We start from the raw sequence: 22,099 nt of genomic DNA, 5'->3' as shown, positions 1-22,099 counted from the left end.
CCCTGACAACAGCAGGTAAGATAGAAATTTATTCACCAAATTTCAACAAAAACTTCTAAGAGATGGATTAAAACCAAAGAATGAATATCATAATTAAATTAAATATTTCTTCCATTTGGATCTAGGTCTCTTTTGAGTTATGTATTTTAGTGATGACTACCATTAAAACCAAGGAATGCGGCAATATTGCAGTCACCAAAAAAAGTAGCAGCTGTCTTCCCTCAAAGCTTAAATGTTTTTGCAAACATCTCCCTCTTTCAAAGAATTCATCATTAAAATGAAAGCTGAAATATTCTTGCCTTCACTCAACTTCAGAGGCTCTCTGTTGCTTTTGATAACTTGGATTTACATTCTAATAATGACTGAAATAGCAAGCTGTTAATAGTGAAAACATGGCTAAATTTTTTAAACGAGAAGTTGCTTTAGCTATTTTTTCTGCCAGCCAACATGGTTTTGGCCAAATGTCCAATCTAATCTTTGAAAAATCCTCCAGTATGATGAAGGAAGAATATCTAAATAGAATCAGGTAATATGTGCCTGCGTAGATTGTAATCAACCCTAAAAAATAGCCCAAAGATACAAGATAAACAACTCTACACCTGCTGCAAGATGATAAATAGATAAAGAACACAAAGTCAGTGTTCAGTGACAATAGGTCATGTCATATAGCAAAAAAGTGGCTCTATTCAAGAAATACATGACTTGGAAAAAATTAAATTTCTTGATTGTAATTAATGAACGAATGGTGTTTGGGGCAAAAGAATATAGAACTAAAGAACTTTTAAAAGAGTAGCAATTATTAGCTTGATGATTTTTGTCTTCTTTTTTTCATCTGAGTGTTTCAAAACCAGAAATATTTACTGGAGACAATATAATGTAAACCACCATGGGATCATGCTACAAATATGACATACATGGGATATCTGATGGATTTTGACTTAGATTACTGTTTGATTTTGAGATAAATGTGCTCTTCTTATTCAGGCAATAACATTTGAAAATGGAGAGGAATTGATGAAATTGTCTTTCCTCATACTTTTTTCCATGTAAAGGAAAATATAGGGAATTGAGATATATTCTAAAACAAAATTGCACAGGAGTTAATAAGTGAAAAAGTTACAATAAACTAATTATATTCTGTATGTGAAACACGTTCGCAAAAATAGAAAACACCTTCATTGTCCCATTACAGCCATGGACATCTTTCTAGACACTAAAGATTTTCATTTCAAACAAGGTCAAGCAATTCAAACAATTTTAAAATTTTAGAAGGTATATATTCTGAATAGTTGGGAGCTAAAATGTGAAGTTTTACAGGGAAAATTTAAAAAAAACAAAAAACCAAGTATCAAAAAAAGCCCTAAAAACCATAACTTTATGTTGTTATATAACACAATGATAGCCTAAAATCTGAAAAACTAATATTGTATATTCAATCACATTGTTCTTCCATAAAATGAAATTTTACTTAAAGTGTTTTTATAACATCAAAATACAATTATTTAAAAATATTTTTGTTTCATCTATATAAAATTGAAACTTTAATTTTAAAATTTCAACTCATTTTAAATTTTCCTTTATGTATAAAGAATACAAATATGCATACTAGAGACAAAATTTTAAAAGTTCTAAGATTAGAGCAAGTTTGTACCAGAAAAGGCCTTGAACTTGGGTTTCCTGACTCCTCAACAGGCATTCTTATCAACTAAGCAACACTTTCAATAAAAACATAAACTGCAAATACTACCATTGAGTCCAAACCATTACTTTTCCCTCAAAACCAGGTCAAAGTTTTTGAAATGAACTGCTATATCTGACAACCAAACATGAAAAGGGAACTTCTTTTTGTAGCCATAAAACTATTTCCTGAATGTTTTTAAAATTCTGCTGGATTCCCAGCTAAGTTCTTTAAAGAGATCAATTCTTATATATCTTACATGTGGTAGAAAGAGCCCAGAGAGCCTGTTACCTTATCTCATCCGACAAGGAAAGAAAACCAAGAATAAAATTAAGAATTCCTGTCCCTATTCAGTGTTCTTTAAAGTTGTTACTTCAACGTTGTTCTTTAAAGCCAGAAATCCATTAAGAGACATTAATAACAAAGTAGGGGGGAAATTATTCTAAGATGTAGACCCAAACATTTGCTATAATTCTAGCCTTTCTACATTCATATTTAAGGATCCCAAGACTTCATCATCCATTCTATATTATCATAATGCAACTCTTTCTACCCTACTTTTCTAGCACCTCAATTGAGAGAACACGAATAACCATGCTTTGGTTTGCTTGCTTTGTTTGCATACGGCTTTAATTCCCCTACCTTCTTTTTGAAAGGAAAGAGCATTCAGAGCTATTATGTCATCAATACAGAATGCTCCCAATGAGGAAAACTCCCTCTACCAAAGCAGTTTCTGCACCTATTTCTAAATGTTCTAAGGGTAGCAAGTAGACATCAAATGACTTGTCCAGGGTCACATAGTTAATTATATGCTAAAGATGGGACTTGTGCCCAGGTCTTCCCAATTCTTCGGTAAGCCCTTTATTGTCTTTCAAATTCAACATAAGTAAAAAGATTCACAACAAAAAGGATATAGTTCATTCAAAAATTAGGTATACAAGGAACTTTTTCTAAACTATAAAAGTTTCTTGATTTGCTAACTACATTAATTCTATTATTCCCTCAGTGACCTCCAAATATTACTTATTTCATTTTGTTATTGAAATTATAAATAACCCAAGAATGAACAAAACCTCACATTCTGTGCCCAAGAATCAGTTATCACAATTCTTAGCAATTAACTTGAAGTTGTTTTTTGCTTTACTACAAACCACCACACGAAATAAAAATAAAATTAGTTCTCCTTTTAGAGATAACCAGTTTTTTATGAAGGTATAAAAGTATAGTGGGAATACATATGTAGCAATTATAGATATTTTTCCATAGGGTTCAAAATTTTGAGAATCTTTACATACTGTAAGTGCTTATAATAAATTTCCTTTTGATTATAGCAAGAGAAACCAACAGCCTCAGAATAGTTTGAAAGTCTTTGATTTCTAAGATTTTAACAATTAAAATATTGAACAAAATTAGGAGCAACCAAGACAATGCTTTGAAGATATGAGAACTCATGACTGAGTAATCGGAATCGCCCAAATTGAAAAGACTATTATTAAGTAACTTTCTGAACACATCAAACGTACGTATTTCTCTATTCAGTCATTCTATGAAGTTCACTCTCATTTTTTATACTAGAGAAGAGCACAAAGAACCATTCCTCTGTTACTAATAATAACAAGGCTAATTGAAAGTAGGCCGAGCTTTTACTCTGGCTTCAGATCTCTTTACAGGCCTTCTTATCTTAAGAGGGTGCAAAATATGTTTGATTTTTCAAGGGAACAACCTTCAAGAAAATTCAGGGCTGACACACCTGTCTGTATTATCAGAGCCAAGCACGGGGGAAGTGAGTTTTCTGTAGTGTTCTGATCAGGTAATGAAACAATAATATTAGCTAGTAGCAATTTAACAAATCATTTCAAGTCAGTATGTATCAGGATGGGAACAGTGATTTACTGGTAAAGGCTCAAAGTCTACATAATTTTCTTATTATTCAAGTAGTAAAATCTATGGAATTGAATGTTTTCTATGAATTAAGGAGAAAGTAAGTCTTCTTCAAAGAATAACTTAAAAATCCATTTCCCATTTTTTTGATGAATACTTACACAACATTCTGTCCAATAAATATGAAGGAAGGGGAATGTAAGGAGGGCTTTGTTTCCTTCTTTTGGCAGCAACTCCTCTTTGAACTGAACAAAATTAGATTCTAAATGAATCATTTTTGGAGCACGGCCATATGACCTATAAAAAGTTGTAAAAATGAAAACAAATTACTATACAAATTATGACTGAGGAGAAAACAGAGAAGAAAAGAAATAACTATTTTTTTTTAAGTTGAGCCAATTCGATGACCTTGGAAGCAAACCCAAGAATCTTAAATTCTGTAGATTATAATCTTTTTAAATTGAATGTTTTTAATTATATGTAGAAACGTCTTTTGACAATTGATTTTTGACATTTTGCAATTCAGATTCTCTCCTTTTCTCCCCACCCCTTCCCAAGGTAGTAAACAATATAATAAGTTATATAAGTACTTTAATACAATACAAATTTTTATATTCCCCATGGTGTGACTGACAACATATCACAAACAATAGTAAACTTACGAAGGAAATAAAGTGAATGATGGTATGCTTTGATTTGCAATCAGATCCCAATAGTTCCCTCTTTGGCTATGTACAGTAGTTTTTTTAAGTCATGAGTTCCTTGAGGCTATCTCGGAACCCTGTTTTGCTGATAATAGTTTTGGACATCACAGTTGCCCATATTCCTGTTACTGTATACAATGTTCTCCTGGTTCTGCTCACATTGCTTTGCATCAGTTCATATAAGTCTTTCCAGATTTTTCTGAACTCATCCTGTTATTCATTTCTTATGATTCAGTAATTTTCCATTATAACAATATAACTCAGCTTGTTCAGTCATTCCCTAATTGATGAACATCCCTTGAGTTTTCAATTCCTTGCCACTACAAAAAGAGCTGCTTAAAAAAATTTTTTTTTGTACAAGTAGATTCTTTTCCTTTATCTCTGATCTCTTTGGGATATAGACCCAGTAGTGGTATTTCTGGGTCAAAGGGTAAAAGTATATTTTGATGGCTCTTTGGTAGTGGTTCTACATTGCTTTCCAGAATGGTGGTTCTATCAGTTCACAGTTCCACAAACAGTGTATTTAGTGCCCAAATTTTCCCACATCTCTACCAGCATTTATTCTTTTCCTTTTTTGTCATGTTAGCAATTCTGATAGGTCTGAGGTAATATTTCACAATTGTTTTAATTTAAATTTCTTTCATCAATAGAGATATGGAACATTTTCTCTACCTATAGCTTTAATTTATCCATCTGAAAACTGTTCATATCCTTTGGCCATTTATCAACAGGGGGATGCTTTATATTTTTATAAATTTGGCTCAAGTTCAATATGTATTTGAGAAATGAGGCCTTTGTCAGAGACACATGCTACAATAATTTCTCCCCAGTTTGTTGTTTCTCTTATGATCTTGGTTACATTGGTTTTGTTTGTACAGAAACTTTTAAATTTAATATAATCAAAATAATCTACTTCAATTTTCAGGTTCTCTCTGTCTTGTTTGGTTGTAAATTCTTCTCTTATCCTTGAGTCTGACAGGTAAACTTTTCCATGAAACTTTTCCTAATTTGTTTATGGTATTTCCTTCCCCTTTATTACTAGTTCATGAATCCATTTTGACTTTATTCTGTTGTATGGTGTGAATGTTGGTCTATGTCTGCTATACTGCTTTCTAGTTTTCCCAGCAGATTTTGTCAAAAAAAAATGAGTTCTTTTCCCAATAGCTTAGATCTCCATTTGTTGAACATTACATTTCTATGGTTATGCAGATTATAATCTAAAACTCACAGTATATTCAAACCAAACACTTCATTGAAGAGTCAAATATTACCTGTTTATTATTTCAAATACAAATATATATTTTGACTACTGTTGTCTAAAAGACAATCAGAGGGCAATGTACATGGTAAATATTTATCATCTCAAAAACTTAAACTGACTGTATCTTAAGAGATACAAAATACCCGGCTAATTAAGTCAATTAGATGGAAAAAAGGAAAAAGACGTGACCAACTGTAATAGCTTCAAACTAATCCATTCAAATAAGCCAATACTGTGGAAAAATGAGAAAAGGAAAAAAAAGGCAAAAATATTGACTTTAATTTTTGACATTTCTCACAAAAATTTAATTGATAGAAAGCAATCTCTCCAATTCTCTCTAACCCTAACCCTAATCCGAGAGCAGCCTGAGCCAAAAACATTTGATCTCACTTGATCAAGCCAAGGGCAACACTTGTTTAGAATATAACGTAACTGTAAGTCTGTACACTATAGAATATCATAAACAATATCCGCTCATGAAACAGGAGAAAGCAGTACAAGTGAAAACAAATTTACAGAAAGGTTGGAATGAGAGTCAACTGGGTCACGTCATCTCAAGAGCATTTATAAATTAAACTGGCAGGAAAATAGCAAACATGAAAGATCAGCTAATGTTTCTATAATGACCATTAATGACAGAAGAATGATTTAATTGTGGAACCCAATACTTCCATCCACAATGGGCTATATAAAGTAGAAATCACACTCAAGAAGACAAACAGAACTGGATTAGACCAAGTTCTGAAGGTAACATAATCTTGACAGCACTAAAGAGCTGCTTTACTAGATATGGCACAGAAGTGAAGATTTTTTTAAATGGAAAAAAAATTAGGGGCATAATTATTCTTTTAAAATAAAGAGAAGAGAATACAACAATAGGAAGAAAAATGGATTTAGACTTAAAGAGCCTGAGTTCAAATCTTTTTTTTTTTTAATTTAAACCCTTTCCTTCCATCTTAGAATCAATTATATTGTATTGGTTCTAAGGCAAAAGAATGGTAAGGGCTAGGCAATGGAAGTCCAGTGACTTGCCCAGGGTCACACAGCTGGGAAGTGTCTGAGGCCAAATTTGAAGCCAGGATCTCTGGTCTCTAGACCCGGCTCTCAATCCACTGAGCTATCCAGCTCCCCGCCCCTCCCCCCCTCCCCCCCAGTTTACCACTTATGTGGCTTTAGGTACGTCATAATGTCTCTGATGCTCAGTTTCCTCATGTGTAACAAAACAGTTCACATCAGGTGATATCTAATGTTACTCTCAGCTCTACCTCTGGGATCCCATGAACAATGATAACAACAATAACTACTGATTTATTTATTTTTCTTATTTTATTGAAATCTTTATGAGAATGCATCTATCCAGAGCATCCTTTTTTTTTTTAAAGCCTTTACCTTCTTTTATTATAATCAATACTGTGTAGTGGTTCCAAAACAGAAGAGCAGTAAGGGCTAGGCAATGGGGGTTAAATGACTTGGCCAGGGTCACAAAACCAGGATATGTCTGAGGCAAGATATGAATCCAAGATCTCCTATTTCTGGGTCTGGCTCTCAATCCACTGAGCCACCTAGATGCCACTATCAAAAGTATTTTTAATGAAAATAAGAAGGTGGAAGGCAGCTATATGACCCCGGGTAAGAAAAGTCACTTAATCTCCAATGACTACCCCTTACCTTCTGCCTTGAAAGCAATAAACAGTATTGAATCTAATATGGAAAGTAACATTTTTTTGGTTTTGTTTTTTAAGTAAGAAAATAAGAAGGAATACTTCACCAACAGCATTCTATTAATAGGCCTCCTTTTTTGAATGGAAAGGCAGGGATATGACAACATTTCACTGTTTATCATTTTAAATTATTTAACTTGATAGAGCAAAACAATCTTAAAAGAGCCTTTCAATAAAGATCAAGTGCACATCAATATTATCTAAGACTCCATCATAAATGAAATGACAGAAGTAATTCTCCAGAAATTTCTCTCCCAATTATTAAGTGAGGCATAAAAAAGGAAGAGGTATGCCTGATGAAAGAGTTTGCTGAATTAGAAAGAAATTCCATTTAAAATCACCAAAGACGGGGGCAGCTGGGTAGCTCAGTGGATTGAGAACCAGTCCTAGAGATGGGAGGTCCTAGGTTCAAATCTGGTCTCAGCCACTTCCTAGCTGTGTGACCCTGGGCAAGTCACTTGACCCCCATTGCTTAGCCCTTACCACTCTTCTGCCTTGGAGCCAATACACAGTATTGACTCCAAGACGGAAGGTAAGGGTTTAAAAAAAAAATCACCAAAGACAATATAAAAAAACTTAGGAATCTATTTGCCAAGACAAACACAGGAATTATATGAACACAACTACAAAACATTTTCCACGCAATTAAAACTAGATCTAAACAATTGGAAAAACATTAACTGCTCATGGGTAGGATGAGCTAACATAATAAAAATGACGATCCTACCCAAATTAATTTACTTATTCAGTGCCATACTTATCAAACTACCAAGAAGCTTTTTTATTGAATTTGAAAAAATTATAACAAAGTTCATTTGGAAGAACAAAAGATCAAGAATATCAAGGGAAATAGTGAAAGGTAATGGGAAGGAGGGGGGCCTAGCAGTACCAGATCTTAAACTTAAAACAGTGTTCATTAAAACAATATGGTACTGGCTAACAGACAGAAGGGAGGATCAGTGGAATAGACTTGGGGTAAATGACCTCAGAACGACTGTGTATGATAAACCTAAAAATCCCAGCTTTGGGGACAAAAATTAACTATTTGATAAAAACTGCTGGGAAAATTGGAAAACAGTAAGGGAGTGATTAGGTTTAGATCAACATCTCACACCCAACAACAAGATAAACTCAGAATGGGTGAATGACTTGAATATAAAGAGGGAGACTATAAATAAATTAGGGGAACACAGAATAAAAAGTATTCTTGTTAGATCTTTGGGAAAGGGAAGTTTTCCAGACCAAACAAGAGTTAGAAAAATTACAAAATGCACAATAAATAATTTTTATTACATTAAATTAAAAAGGTTTTCTACAAACAAAACCAGTGCAATCAAAATTAGAAGGGAAGCAACAAATTGGGAAAAAATCTTTAAAACAAAAACTTCTGATAAAGGTCTAATTACTCAAATATATTAGGAGCTAAATCAATTATACAAAAAATGAAGCCACTCCCCAATTAATAAATGGGCAAAGGACATAAACAGGCAATTTTCAGATAAATCGAAACTATCAATAAGCACATGAAAAAATGTTCTAACTCTCTTATAATTAGAGAAATGCAAATCAAAACAATTCTGAGGTACCACTTCACAGCTAACAGATTGGCTAACATGAAAGCAAAGGAAATAATAAATATTGGCGGGGATGTGGCAAAATACGGACATTAATACATTCCTGGTACAGTTGAAAACTGATCCAACCATACTGGATGGCAATCTGGAACTACACGCAAAGGGCTTTAAAAGACTGCCTGCCCTTTGATCCAGTCATAGCACTGCTGGGTTTATACCCCAAAGAGATCATAAGGAAAAAGACTTGTACAAGAATATTTATATCTGCACTCTTTGTCGTGACGAAAATTGTAAAATGAGGGGATGCCCTTCGATTGGGGAATGAATGGCTGAACAAATTGTGGTATATGTTGGTGATGGAATACTATTGTGCTCAAAGGAATAATGAAGCGGAGAAATTCCATGTGAACAGGAACAACCTCCAGGAACTGATGCAGAGTTAAAGGAGCAGAACCAGAAGAGCCTTATACATGGAAAAAGATACACTGGCACAATTGAATGTAGTGGACTTCTCTACTAGCATCAATGGAATAATCCAGGACAATTCTGAGGGACTTATAAGAAAGAACACTATCCACATCCAGAGAAAGAACTGTGGGAACAGAAATGCAGAAGAAAAACAACTGCTTGATCGCATGGGTCGATGGGGATATGATTGGAGATGTAGACTCTAAATGACAACCCTAGTGCAAATATCAGTAATATGGAAATAGATCTTGATCAATGACACATGTAAAACCCAGTGAAATAGCTTGTTGGCTGGGGGGGTGGGGGGAAGGGGGGGAAGAACATGAATCATGTAACCACGAGAAAAATTCTAAATTAATTAAATAAAAATCTTCAAATCAAGAAACCACTTCCCCAAAAAGAACAAAGGTGAATTGAAGAATAAAGGGAAGGGAATTAAGTAAAATAAGATAGATAGGAAGGGATCAGGTTTTAAGCTGGATATTTTTATACATGATCTTGGAGATAATAAGGAATCACTAGATTCCTCAGGGATTTGATATGGCTAGATTTGTGATTCAGAAAAATCCCTCTAGCAACTGAATGGAAACTATAGTGGGGAGAGACAAGATAGGCAGGGAAATTAACCAGAAGACTATTGCAATAATCCCATCATAACTGTTAGAGTAGAAATACAGATGAAAACATATGATTTATCACTTATTTATTTGGTTATATGATTTGGGGTTTGGGTTTTATAATCTCTTACAAAAAAGGAACAATTCGGAAATATACTTTGCATGATAGATAATACATGTACAACCCCAGATTGAATTGCTTGCCAACTCCAAGAGGGTGGAGGGGATGGGAGGGAGACAACATGAATCAATATAACTGGAAAACTTATGTGTAAATTAGTTACTAAAAAAATAAAATAAAGATAAAACAAAAAAAGTAAAATAAAAAAAAGTAAAAAGTTTACAAAAATAATCCTATCTTACTATCCTGTATAATGACTTTACTACATTTTGTCGCTCCCAGGTTAGATCATGCTCTTTACTGTTTAAATTTGTCTATCTCCTTGCTTCACTACTTACTCTAATCAAATCTATACTATTATTTCTTCTAGAAAGGCATGCCAATTAATTACCCTATTTTTCTACTTACCAGCTCTGTGATTTCCTAGCTCAAAACACCTTTCTCTGGCCACCACTCTACTACATGTGTTGCCTCCCCTATTACAATGTTCTTTCTTGGAACTGAGTCAAATCTATAAGAATGCGAGTCAAACTCCAATTGATAAATGATTTTTGAATAGGCAGTTTTCAGATGAAGAAATCAAAGCTTTTTAGAGTCATATGAAAAAAATATTCCAAATCACTATTGATTAAACAAAAACAACTCGAAGGTACCACTTCACACTATCAGATTGGTCAATATGACAGAAAAAAGAGAATGATAAATGTTGAAAGGGATATGGGAAAATTGGGACACCAATGCAAGTTGTGACGCAATCATTCAGGAGACAAATTTGGAATGAATAAAAGGCTGCTAACTCAGCAATTCCACTATGGGAGGGAGAGAGGGGAAGAGAGAGGGGAAGGGGGGGGGAAGTGAAGTGAGGAGAATCAGGAGAACACTGTATACAGTAACAACAATATTATATAATAATCAACTCTAAATGACTTAGCTATTCTCAGTAATACAATTATTCAAGACAATTCTGAAGGACTTAGGAAGAAAAATACTATCTACCTCCAGAGCAACTTTTAAAAAAGTAGATCAAAGCATATTATTTTTCATTTTATTTTCTTTGCTTTTTAAAAAAAGTGTCTTCTTCCAAAACATGATCAATATAGCATACCACCACATGTGTAATCTATATCAAATTGATTATCATCGCATGGAGAGGAAGAAGGGAGGGAGAGAATTTTGAACTCAACAATTGGTAGAAAACTGTTAAAAACTGTGGAAAAGAAATGCCATAAGAGGGCAGGAACCAAATTAAAGAAATACATTTATTGAGTACAAAAGAATAAATGGATGGATCTAAGTAAATAAATGAAAGGAAAAAAAAGAAAGTTATCTCCTTGAAAGTATTCTCTTACATTTTGCATCTCCAACAATTAGCACGGGGCCTGACCCATACTAAATGTTTAATAAATGCTTTTTTAATGTAAAAACAAAGGAGATCAATAAAACAATATATTTTTTACACTATAAAAACAAAAATAAAGTAAACCATATTACGCATCTTTAGTTTTCAGCAAGGGTCTTCATAAATGCCTCTGATAACAATCTCTCAGAGGGCAAGAACTGCTTTTAGTTTTGTTTTTTTCTTGTACAAAGCAAATGCTTATAAATGCTTATTGATTGACTGACTTTTATAACATACTTATTGACCATTAAGTGTATACTTCAGTTTCTATTTCTATCATACTATCCTCAAGTAACACTTTCTCTATTGACCCATCAATTTAAGCAAGACATTTAAAAACAAAAAGGCAATTAAGTGCTTAATAATTTGAGTTAGCTTGCTCATTATAACAGATTTTGGAAACCTGTGTTTACTTTCATATTACATTAAGAACTAACAAAAAAAAAAAAGAACTGTCTCCTTCATGTACCCTCTAATTCCTTCAAAGGGGGCATAAAAATACCTTCTCCATTCCATAGGTTCTCGTGGAAGCTGTTGGGATAGTGTTGGATAGACAGATGCAAATAAATTCTGGTCTCCAGCACCTACAAAGGTAACAGAGAAATTCAGTTATGTCATGCCAAGATATACCGAAAATATTGGTTATTCTAGGTTACTGAACCAACTCTTTTTAAAACATTGTAAGAGTCAATAAAACTGTTATCATAAAAATATAACCTGAATTTGCTTAGGACTAGTTAGATAAATATGCCTTTAAATCACCAATATTTAAATCTTATTGTTTGTTTTGACAACTGACTTAAATAAAGTTGTAAGTTTCTTATTGTCTAAAGTTTTATACTGAGAAAATACAGCCTAAAAGGCTAATGTTCTAACAGAAATGGTGGTTTCACCAAATGTAGAGTAACAACTTCAAATCTATATTTCTAACTTTAAGAAGACTATTAAAAAGGTCTTAAAGTCAGTTCTTCCTCACCCAATATTGTAACTATAAAATTGTCATCATTAGGTAGAGAGGTATTAGTTAGTTAAAGCAATTCAGCAAGTACAGAGCAAACAAACTGCATATAAGGAAGAATGTTGCAAAATTGCTCTAGTGTATGGTTAAAAATGTTCAGAGTACTATACACCAGTAATCATCAAAACAATTTGGTACAGGCTAAGAAATTGAAGGGTGGATCAATAGAATAGGCTAGTGGTAAATGACCTTGGTAAGCTAATGTCTGATAAACCTGAAGACCCCAGCCTTTGGGCTAAGAACTCACTATATAACAAAAACTGCTAGGAAAATGGAAGAGAAAATGGTGGAAACTAGGTTAAAATGGGTACAAAATATACAGGGTGATACTATAAGTAAATTAGGGGAAGAGAATATCAGATCTATGGAGAAGGGAGAATTTATGACCAAACAAAAGATAGAGAACATTTCCTGAATAATTTTGACTAAATTTACAAAAGTTTGTACGAATAAAACCAATGTAACCAGGATTAGAAAGAAAACAACAAACTGGGGAAAGATTTTATAACAAATTTCTCTGATAAAGGTCTCCATTTCTCAAACAGAGAACTAGGTCAAATTTATAAGAATACAAGCCATTCCTCAATTGACAAATGGTCCAAGGACATAAATAAGCAGTTTTCATGTGAAGAAATCAAAGCTATCCATAATCATATGAAAAAAGGTTTTAAATCACTCTTGATTAGAAAAATGCAAATTAAAACAACTGTGAGGTACCACCTCCTACTACCTCTCAAATTGGCTAATATGAAAGTAAAGTGACAAATGTTGGAAGAGATGTGGCAAAATTGGGACACTAAGGCATTGCTGATGGAGTTGTGAACTGATCCAAGCATTCTGGAGGGCAATTTAGAACTACTCTCAAAGGGCTATAAAACAATGCATACTCTTTGATACAATGATACCACTACTAGGTCTGTATCCCAAGGAGATCAAAAAAAAGAGAAAGGACCTACTTGTACAAAAATATTTATAGCAATTCTTTTTGTGGTGGCAAAGAATTGGTAATTATGGGGATGTCCATCAATTGGGGAATGGCTGAATAAACTGTGGTAGATGATGGTGATGGAATATTATTGTGCTGTAAGAAATGATGAACAAGATGATTTCAGGAAGAGCTGGAAAGACTTACATGAACTGATGCAAAGTGAAATAAGCATAACCAAAACATACACAGTAACAGCAATATTTTGGAATGATCAACCATGATAGACTTAGCTACTCTCATCAATACAATGACACAGGACAATTCTGAAGGACTTCTAACAAAGAATGCTATCCACCTCCAAAGAAAGAAATTTTGGAATTGGAATGCATATCAAAGCATATAATTTTTTCATTTTAGTTTATTTGGATTTTTATTTTGGTTTCATATAATTATTCTCTTACAAATATAAACAAAAAATGGAAATATGTTTTGCATGATAATACATGTAAAACTGGGACTGAATTGTTTTCCAGCTCTGGGAAGAGAGAAAAGGGAGATAATTGGGATCATAATTGGGAAAAATTATATGCAAATTTGTTATTACATATGATTAGAAAAATAAAATATTTTTATAATAATAAAAAAATACAAGTGTTACACTATGGCCCACAATAAAGGATCTAACTCTTACATGCAAAAAAAAAATGTTCAGAAAAATTTAGGTTTTAAGACATCAGCCCTAATCTGGGTATAGAACCACAGTCCTTCATTGAAAAAAAAGTTGCTACTAATAGATTACTTAAAAGGAAAAAAAAAAGGGGGCGGGGCACTTAATTTAGTGAGTTATATGAGCTATTAAGGAAATCCCCCCCCCTCAGTTTTCCATGATATGGTGAAAGCTATTAGAATTGCCAGTATAAAACCTACGAATAAAAGAATCAACCCAACTGGCACTGGCCTGAAATGTCCAATTCATAACAAATCATATACAGTGGAAAAACAACTGGATTTGGAGTCAAATGATCCAGGTTTCTAGGTTCAAATTCTACCTCTGCCACTATTACATGATTCCCATACTTAAAAAGAAAAGCAAGCCATAATATTCATATTTTTATGTATTATCTTTTTTATTTTTGTTCTACTATATATTTGGATATGCTTACTTTATTTGGCACTTAAGTTCAGAATAAAAGCATGTAACTCAATAGTTTAAAAAAATTAAATAGAATTCTAAGACTAAAGATAAATTGTTTTTAAATCCAGTACAGTAAAAATAGTCAAAGGAACCAAAATCAAATTTTAGCTTTTCCACTTACTACATTTGACTTTGGATTTCAGATTCCATGTCTATTGAATGAGTCGTTGGGGTAAAGTTACCTCTATTGTCTTTTTCAGACCTAAAATTATAATCCAAATATTAACTTGATCAAAACCAATTTTAACTATAGTTCCCAAAAGAAATTTGAAGATCAACCAGTAAAACTGCTTTATTTTAAAAAAGATCTGAGGCTTGTAAAACTAAAGTAGCAAAGGTCCTAAATGGCAATCAGTTTAACATTTAAATTTATGTTTAGTGTAAGTGAACTGCAATGATTCAAGTATAAATTGAGAATACAAAGGTATATCTGTAAATTAAATGGCAAAGTATTTAACGCTTTGTTTTTAATTGTTCAGAGTTAAGGAGGGACAATAAAAATATATGCAATGTTAAAATAAAAGATAGCAATGAATTTAACTTTAAAATAAACTGTAACACCTGCTTCAATAGCTCCTTCCCACAAAGCTTATGGAATACTGTCACTATATTTTTAAATAGACTATGTTGATATCTCATTTTTTCAGTCACTTATATTTCCTGTTTCTCTACCCTTTTCTCCTCTAAGAGTCATGCCTGAAGCAAAGAACTTTAAAAAAAATTTATGATGAAAACATTCTGCAAAACCAACAAATACATAGGAAAAATCTGTTAAATTAAATGTTTCACATCTGTGAAGTCCTACTTCTGCAAAGAAATGGGGAGATGTTATCTCACATCTCTGGAGTCAACTGTGTTCTTTATAATATATTCGTACTATTTACTCCTTTTTAAAGAGGGAATATAATCCCAATAAATTAAACTTTAAGTCTGAAAAGAGTTAGCATTCAACTGTCTTTCTGGAAAGGATGTTAAGTGTCATTGCTGGAGAGACTGTTAAAACACAGAGATAAATAAGAAAACCACTTTCCCTAAAAGAGACTATGAAGTAGATTAAAAACTAAGGAGCATCCTTCCTGAGGGGGAACTGCTTTTAAGTACAGAAGGGTCTAAGACATTCCCCTCCTGGCTGTGCATCTGACCCTCCAGAATTCTCCATGCCTCAGTTGCCTTCTCACCCTGGAACATCTGTAATGAATGCCAATGTTCTCCCAATGTGAGTTCCACCTGAGACCTACATCCCCTTTTTGGGGATAGGCCTTAAATGGCTGTGCCTCATTCCTATCTAGGGTGAACTTTTGACTTTTCTAAACTTCACCACCATATTCCTACATGGGAGTTTGAATCCCCAATACTTGACACAGTGCCTACCACATAGTACTTAATAAATGACTTTTGCCTGCCTATGAGAATTTTTTTCCTGATAGAGTGAGTTAATTGTTATCTTGCAAAAAAGAATTACTGAGAAAAGGATTTAATTGTCATGCTGCTAGAGGTTATCTTGTCAGTGAACTAACCTCAATACATCACTGAAATATTTAGATGTGTCTTTGTATTGCTTATTATAATATTAATAAACTGAATTGCTGGTTATTCTAATATTTAAGCTTGAGAGATTTTGACATACAAAGGTAAATAAAAGTTTAGGAAAAGCTCCTCTCTTTAATTAATAAACTAGAGTGGGGTCAAAGTAAAAAGATTAATGGAGAAAGACTGAATGTCTATTAAACTTATGAGGAAATAATATAGTGTTTTATGGCCTTCGAAACTGGGACAAGAATTTACAAAATGAGCTGAATAGCAGGATGAGAGGTAGGGGATCTTATGCCTTAAATAAGTTATATAAGTTTTTATCTTTTAGTCAACTGTGAGATAGTAAATATGCTGTCCTTTACAGAATATCACTTGCAAAAAATTCCATTATTCCCTAATAATACCATCAATCTGACAGGACTTCAAAAAAAAAAGTTCTAATCTGAGAGAAAAACAAATTAAAGCAACTAAGATACTACTTCACACCCATGACATGAGCAAAGTTGATGAAAAGGGACAATGACTAATGCTGGACAAATTGTGGGAAAATAGGCACATTACTATTCTGTTGGTGGAGGTACAGAAGTGATCCAGCCACTGTGAAAAGCAATCTATAACTATGCCAAAAAGCTATTTAAACTTTGAATACCCTTTAGCCTAGTGACACATGTACAAGATCTATACCTCCAAAAAGATTAAAGAAAAGAGGAGGAGGAACTTTCTGTACAAAAATACTATATATAGCAATTCTTTGTGTTATAGATTTGGAAACTGAGGTGGTTCAATGGCTTAAAAAGTTATGATAAATCAACATGATGGAATACTATTAGGCTATAATAATGACAAAAGAGCCAGTTTCCAAGAAATCTGGGAAGACACATATGAAATGATCCCAAGTGAGATGAGCAGAACAAGAACAATACTATAGTAACAATAATATCACAAAGACAAAAAAAAATTGAAATATGTAGAATTCTGATAAATACAATGACCAACCATAATTCCAAAGTGCCCATGGTGACACACACTGCCTATCTCCTTTTTTTTTTAAACCCTTACTTTCTGTCTTTTAATTAATATAAAGTATAGGTTCCCAGGCAGAAGAGAGGTAAGGGCTAGGAAACTGGAGTTAACTGGTTTGTCCAGGGTCATACAGCTAGAAAGTATCTGGGGCCAGATCTGAACCTAGGTTCTCAACACTCTGGGGCTTGCTCTCTCTACTGTGAGTTTCAAAATGTTGTGGCTGGGAGGTACTGCATTGTCCAGCCTGCCTCAGGGGTGCTGCCTGCTTCCTGGTGTGGGATTGGTCTTGAATGGACCAATGCTGTGCTAGGGGAAAATCACGCCCCCCCTTACTTCCTGGCTCAGAATTGGTCTATATAAGGACCAATCCCTTGCCAAGGGGCTTCACTTTTATGAATGAGAGTGGTGAATGAAGTTAGTAGAAGTGAAAGTGGTGAGCTAATTTCAGCTGGGGGAAACTCTGGTTGCTTTTTGGTTTTCAATAAAGCTATAGAAAGATCAGAGTGAGATAGGAGTTTTCTTTTTAGCTTTTCTTCAGTATGATGAACCACCAGCTGCTCCTGCCTACCTCTTGATATGGTGAGGTGACAGACTCAGGGTATAGACTGAGCCATATTTTTTTGGACATAGCCAATGTATAATTTGTTTTTCTTGATTATACATGTAACAGCCCCCCATCCCTTCTCAATTTGGGGAGGGGAGGGAAATTGAAGGAGGAGAAGGCAAATCTTCAATAGAAAATAATTGTTTAAGAAGGAAAAATAGTTGGAAAGGTTCAAATATGATCCCAGGAATAGATTAAGTCCATTTTCATATCACTAGTAGGCTAGCTATTTGGTAATGAATTCTTTGGTCATGGCAACCCATGAAATAAATAAAATGCAAAAATGACAATCTCATGTAGTCATCTTCTATAAATTTTACTTGACAGTTGGTTCTAAAGGCAATATCTTATTGAATGTTGGGAAAGGCCATTGCCTTTAGAACCAACTGTCAAGTTAAAGTTTATAGATTATCTAAAAAACATGTGATCCCTCCCCTCCTTCCAATCATTCCACCACTGTCACTGAAGAATTAGAAAATGACTTGCACAAGACTGTTATTTTTGCATTTTTTAAATAGCAAGAATGTCAAGACCAATCTTGACATTCTTACTATTTAAAAAAATTAAAAAGAGAAAGAGGTAAATTACATCTTTCAATGACTCATGAACACTCCTCATCATCATAATATCTCATGAGAGAATCATGGGTCAAATAAAGACATTTATTTTACACCCAAAGGGAATAAGAAACTATCATGGGATAGTTAGTGATTTTATATTATAGTACTTAACAAATTGGTATTTGAAAGAAGACTACCATGAAAATAATTGAACCTTATACACCAACATCATTGACAGAAGATAAAGAGGTAGAAATATTCTAAAAATAAGTCTAGGCTTTCCAAATTAAATGAACGTAAAATTTGACACTATTTTTTAATGCAAAAGTCCAAATAGGTGAGAATTTTGAAAAGTCTATCAGAAAGCACAAATCAGGATGAAGGAATGAAAAAGGCTAAAGGTTTATAACCTAAACAGAAACTATATACCTTTGTAATTTATATTTTTGTAAAAATTCATCCATTTCACCTAGATTGTCAGATTTATTGCCACATAATAGGGTGAAATAGGATCTAATAATTGCCTTAATTTCCTCTTCATTAGAGTGAAATCACCTTTTCATTTTTGATACTGATAATTAGACTTTGTAAATCAAATTAACCAATACTTTGTTTGTTTTTAATATAACCAGATTTTTGTCTTATTTATTAGTTTAATAGTTCTTTTACTTTCAATTTTGTTGATTTTTCCTTTGATTTTTTGGATGTCCAATTTAGTCATTAACTGGGAATTTATAATGTGTTCTTTCTCCAGTTTCTTAGTTGCATGCCCAATTCATTGACCTTTTTTAATTTTGTTGATATAATGAATACTGCTTTGGCTGTGTCCCATAAATGTTGATATGCTGTCACTCTCTTCAAAGAAATGAGTGCTTTTTTTCCCCTATGGTTTTATCTTTGACCCACCAGTTTTAAAGAAATATTTAGTTTCCAATTAAATTTTAATTTGTCTCTCCATGAACTGTTATTGATTATAATTTTTGTTGCACTATGAAGTGAAGATACATTTATTATTTTCCTTTTCTGAATTTAGTTGTGATGTTTCTATGCCCTAGTATATGGCAAATCTTTGTATATGTACCATGTGCTACTGAAAAGAAGCTTTATTCCTTTTTATTCCAATTCAATTTTCTCCAGAAAACTATTAACTCTTAACTTTTTTAAAATTTCATTCACTTCCCTTATTTTCTTATTTATTTTTTGGTTAGATTTATCTAGTTGGTTTTGGTAGGGGAAGGCTGAGGTCCTTCTAGTATAATAGTATAGTTCTACTATCTATTTCCTCCATTAGTATAGTTTTACTACCTATTTCCTCCTTAAGCTCCTTTAGTTTCTTCTTTAAAAATCTGGATGCTATACCATTTGGCCCATATATGTTAAAAACTGATAACTCTTCATTGTCCATACTGCCTTTTATCAAGATGTAATTGCCTTCCTTATCTCTTTTAATCAGATCTATTTTTGCTTTAGTTTATTTTGAGATGATTGCTGTTCCTGCCTTCTTTGTCTCAGTTGACGCCCAACAGACTATACTCTTGCCTCTTATCTTTACTCTATGTGTGTCTACTTGCCTCAAATGTGTTTCTTGTAAACAGCATATGGTAGGATTCTGGTTTTTAATCCACTCTGCTATCCACTTTTATGAGTTAGTTCATCCCATTTACATGCACAGTTTTGCTCATCATCTGAATATTTTCCTCCATCTTGATTTCCTCTTTTAATTCTGCCTTTTCTCCTTTCACTTTCCGTCCACTCTAGTGTTTTGATTCCTCTTTATTTATATTAATCCTTCCTACCATCACTGTTCTTGTTCCCTTCCTAATTCTTTATAGGTTCTTTTAATCACTACTTGCCAACTTCTGCCTCCCTTATATTCCTCCCCTCCCTGCCACTCCCTTTCTTATTCCCCTTCTATATCTCTATAGGGTATGATAGGATTCTATATACCCCAATGAACTGGATGTTCTTCCCTCTCTAAGCCAATTCCAATGGGAGTAAGATTAAAGTATTACCCATCACTGCCCTCCTTCCTTCCTCCCACATCTCTTTATGTGATATAATTTACCCAACTTTAACTCCTCTCTTCCTATTTCTCTTAGTGTTTCTCTTAGTCTTTTTCCACTCTTAATTTTTTTAAAAAAAAATATCATCCTAAAGAGCTTAAAATCATAACAATTTTTAAGAGTTACAGATATCATCTTTCCATATACAATTTGACTTTATTGAAGCCCTTGTATTTTTCTCATTCTTATTTACCTTTTAATGCTTCTCGTTGAATTTTGTATTTGTATATCAAATTTCTTATTTAAGTCTGGTCTTTTCTTCAAGAATGCTTGGAAATCTTGTATTTTATTAAATGACCATACTTTCTCCTAAAAGAATATAGTCAGTGTTGATGGGTAGATGATTATCATTTGCAAAACCAGTTCCCTTGCCTTTCAGAATATCATATTCCAAGCCTTCCATGCCTTCATTGTGGAAACTGCCAGATCTTGTGTAATCCTGACTGGAGCTCCATGACATCTGAATTGTTTCTTTATTGCTTCTTGCAGTATTTTCTCCTTGACCTGGGAGCTCTTGAACTTGGCTATAACTTCCAAGTAGTTGACATTTGGGGATTTCTTGCATGAAATAATCTGTGGGTTCTTTCACAATCTCTATTTTACTCTCTTGTTCAGGATTATCAGGGCAGATATTTTTGGATAATTAATTATAATATGATGTCTAGGATTTTTTTTTTGGTCATGACCTTCAGGTAGCCCAATAATTCTTAAATTGTCTCTCCTGGATCTATTCTCCAGGGCAGTTGTTTTCACAATGAAATGTTTCCTATTCTACTTTTTCAGTCTTTTGATTTATTGTTTCTTGATGTTTCATGAAATTATCAGCTTCTATTTGCCCAATTCTAATTTTTAAAGACTGTATTTCTTCCATGACCTTTTGATCCTCCTTTTCCATTTGGTCCATTCTATTTTTCAAGACACTTTTTTTCTTCATTGAATTTTTGTGCCTCTTTTCCCAGGTGATCAATTTTTGCATTTCTTTCTTCTTCCCATTTTTTCTTCAACCTGTCATATTTGATTTTTAAATGCCTTTTTGAGTTTTTCCAGAGCTTGCAACCAATTTCCTTTTTGTGTTATTGTTGTTGTTGAAGTTCTTCATGTGTTTGTTTTTATCTCACAATCATTTCTGTTGCCTCTTTTTTTTGTTTTTTTTTTTCCCCGTAGAAATGTGAGGGTCTATAGTTTGTGGGGGGGTTTTTGTCATTGTTTGTTCATTTCCCCAGACTTATTTTGCCTGTGTCCTGGGAAACCTGAAAGCTGCTTACCAATTCTGTCTACCCTTCATGCTTGCACAATTTTGCACATGGGCTAAATCTTCAGTGCTGACATGGAGCCTTGAAAGGGCCTAGTTCTATGGACTTCCGGACCTCATTTCTCCCCCCCCTCCTCTCTCTCTCCCCAATTCATCCTGCTTTGACTCCTGTCCTTTTAAGGTGCCCTCTAAATATTGATTTTGTGACCTGCGACAAGTCTTTTAATTTTGTTTGTCTGGTCCTTGCTATTCTTCTAAGAATGCATAATTCTTCTTATACGTATATTCTTATTATATACATATATGCTTATATGTGTATATACACATAATATACATACATATGAGCTATGGGTTAAAAAACAAGATATACAAACAAAAAGTAATAAGCTACCTAGAAGTGAGGAATTTTTATTTTTAACAAAGGTCAATTTATATTCCATTTAATTTAGGCAACAGAACACTAGTGTTTCTCTTTCTATTGAGTGCTAGGGGAAGTGAG

At 33.4% G+C, this 22,099-nt stretch overlaps 1 protein-coding gene across 2 annotated transcripts in view; it reads right to left on the bottom strand.

Annotated features, from left to right (window-relative positions):
- Positions 1-22,099, bottom strand: part of TRAPPC10 (trafficking protein particle complex subunit 10) — a 130,140-nt gene that overhangs the window by 76,372 nt on the left and 31,669 nt on the right. For both annotated transcript variants that reach the window (XM_007493215.3, XM_007493216.2), the window contains 2 exons: positions 11,927-12,008; positions 3,721-3,856 (listed from right to left, as the gene is read on the bottom strand). In XM_007493215.3, the coding sequence (XP_007493277.2) occupies positions 3,721-3,856; positions 11,927-12,008 (218 nt within the window). The remainder of the gene's footprint in view (positions 1-3,720; positions 3,857-11,926; positions 12,009-22,099) is intronic.

Source organism: Monodelphis domestica, chromosome 4 (genome assembly GCF_027887165.1).
Source record: "Monodelphis domestica isolate mMonDom1 chromosome 4, mMonDom1.pri, whole genome shotgun sequence".
In the NCBI taxonomy this organism is placed as follows: domain Eukaryota; kingdom Metazoa; phylum Chordata; class Mammalia; order Didelphimorphia; family Didelphidae; genus Monodelphis; species Monodelphis domestica.
This window is presented reverse-complemented; position numbering and strand designations above follow the sequence as displayed.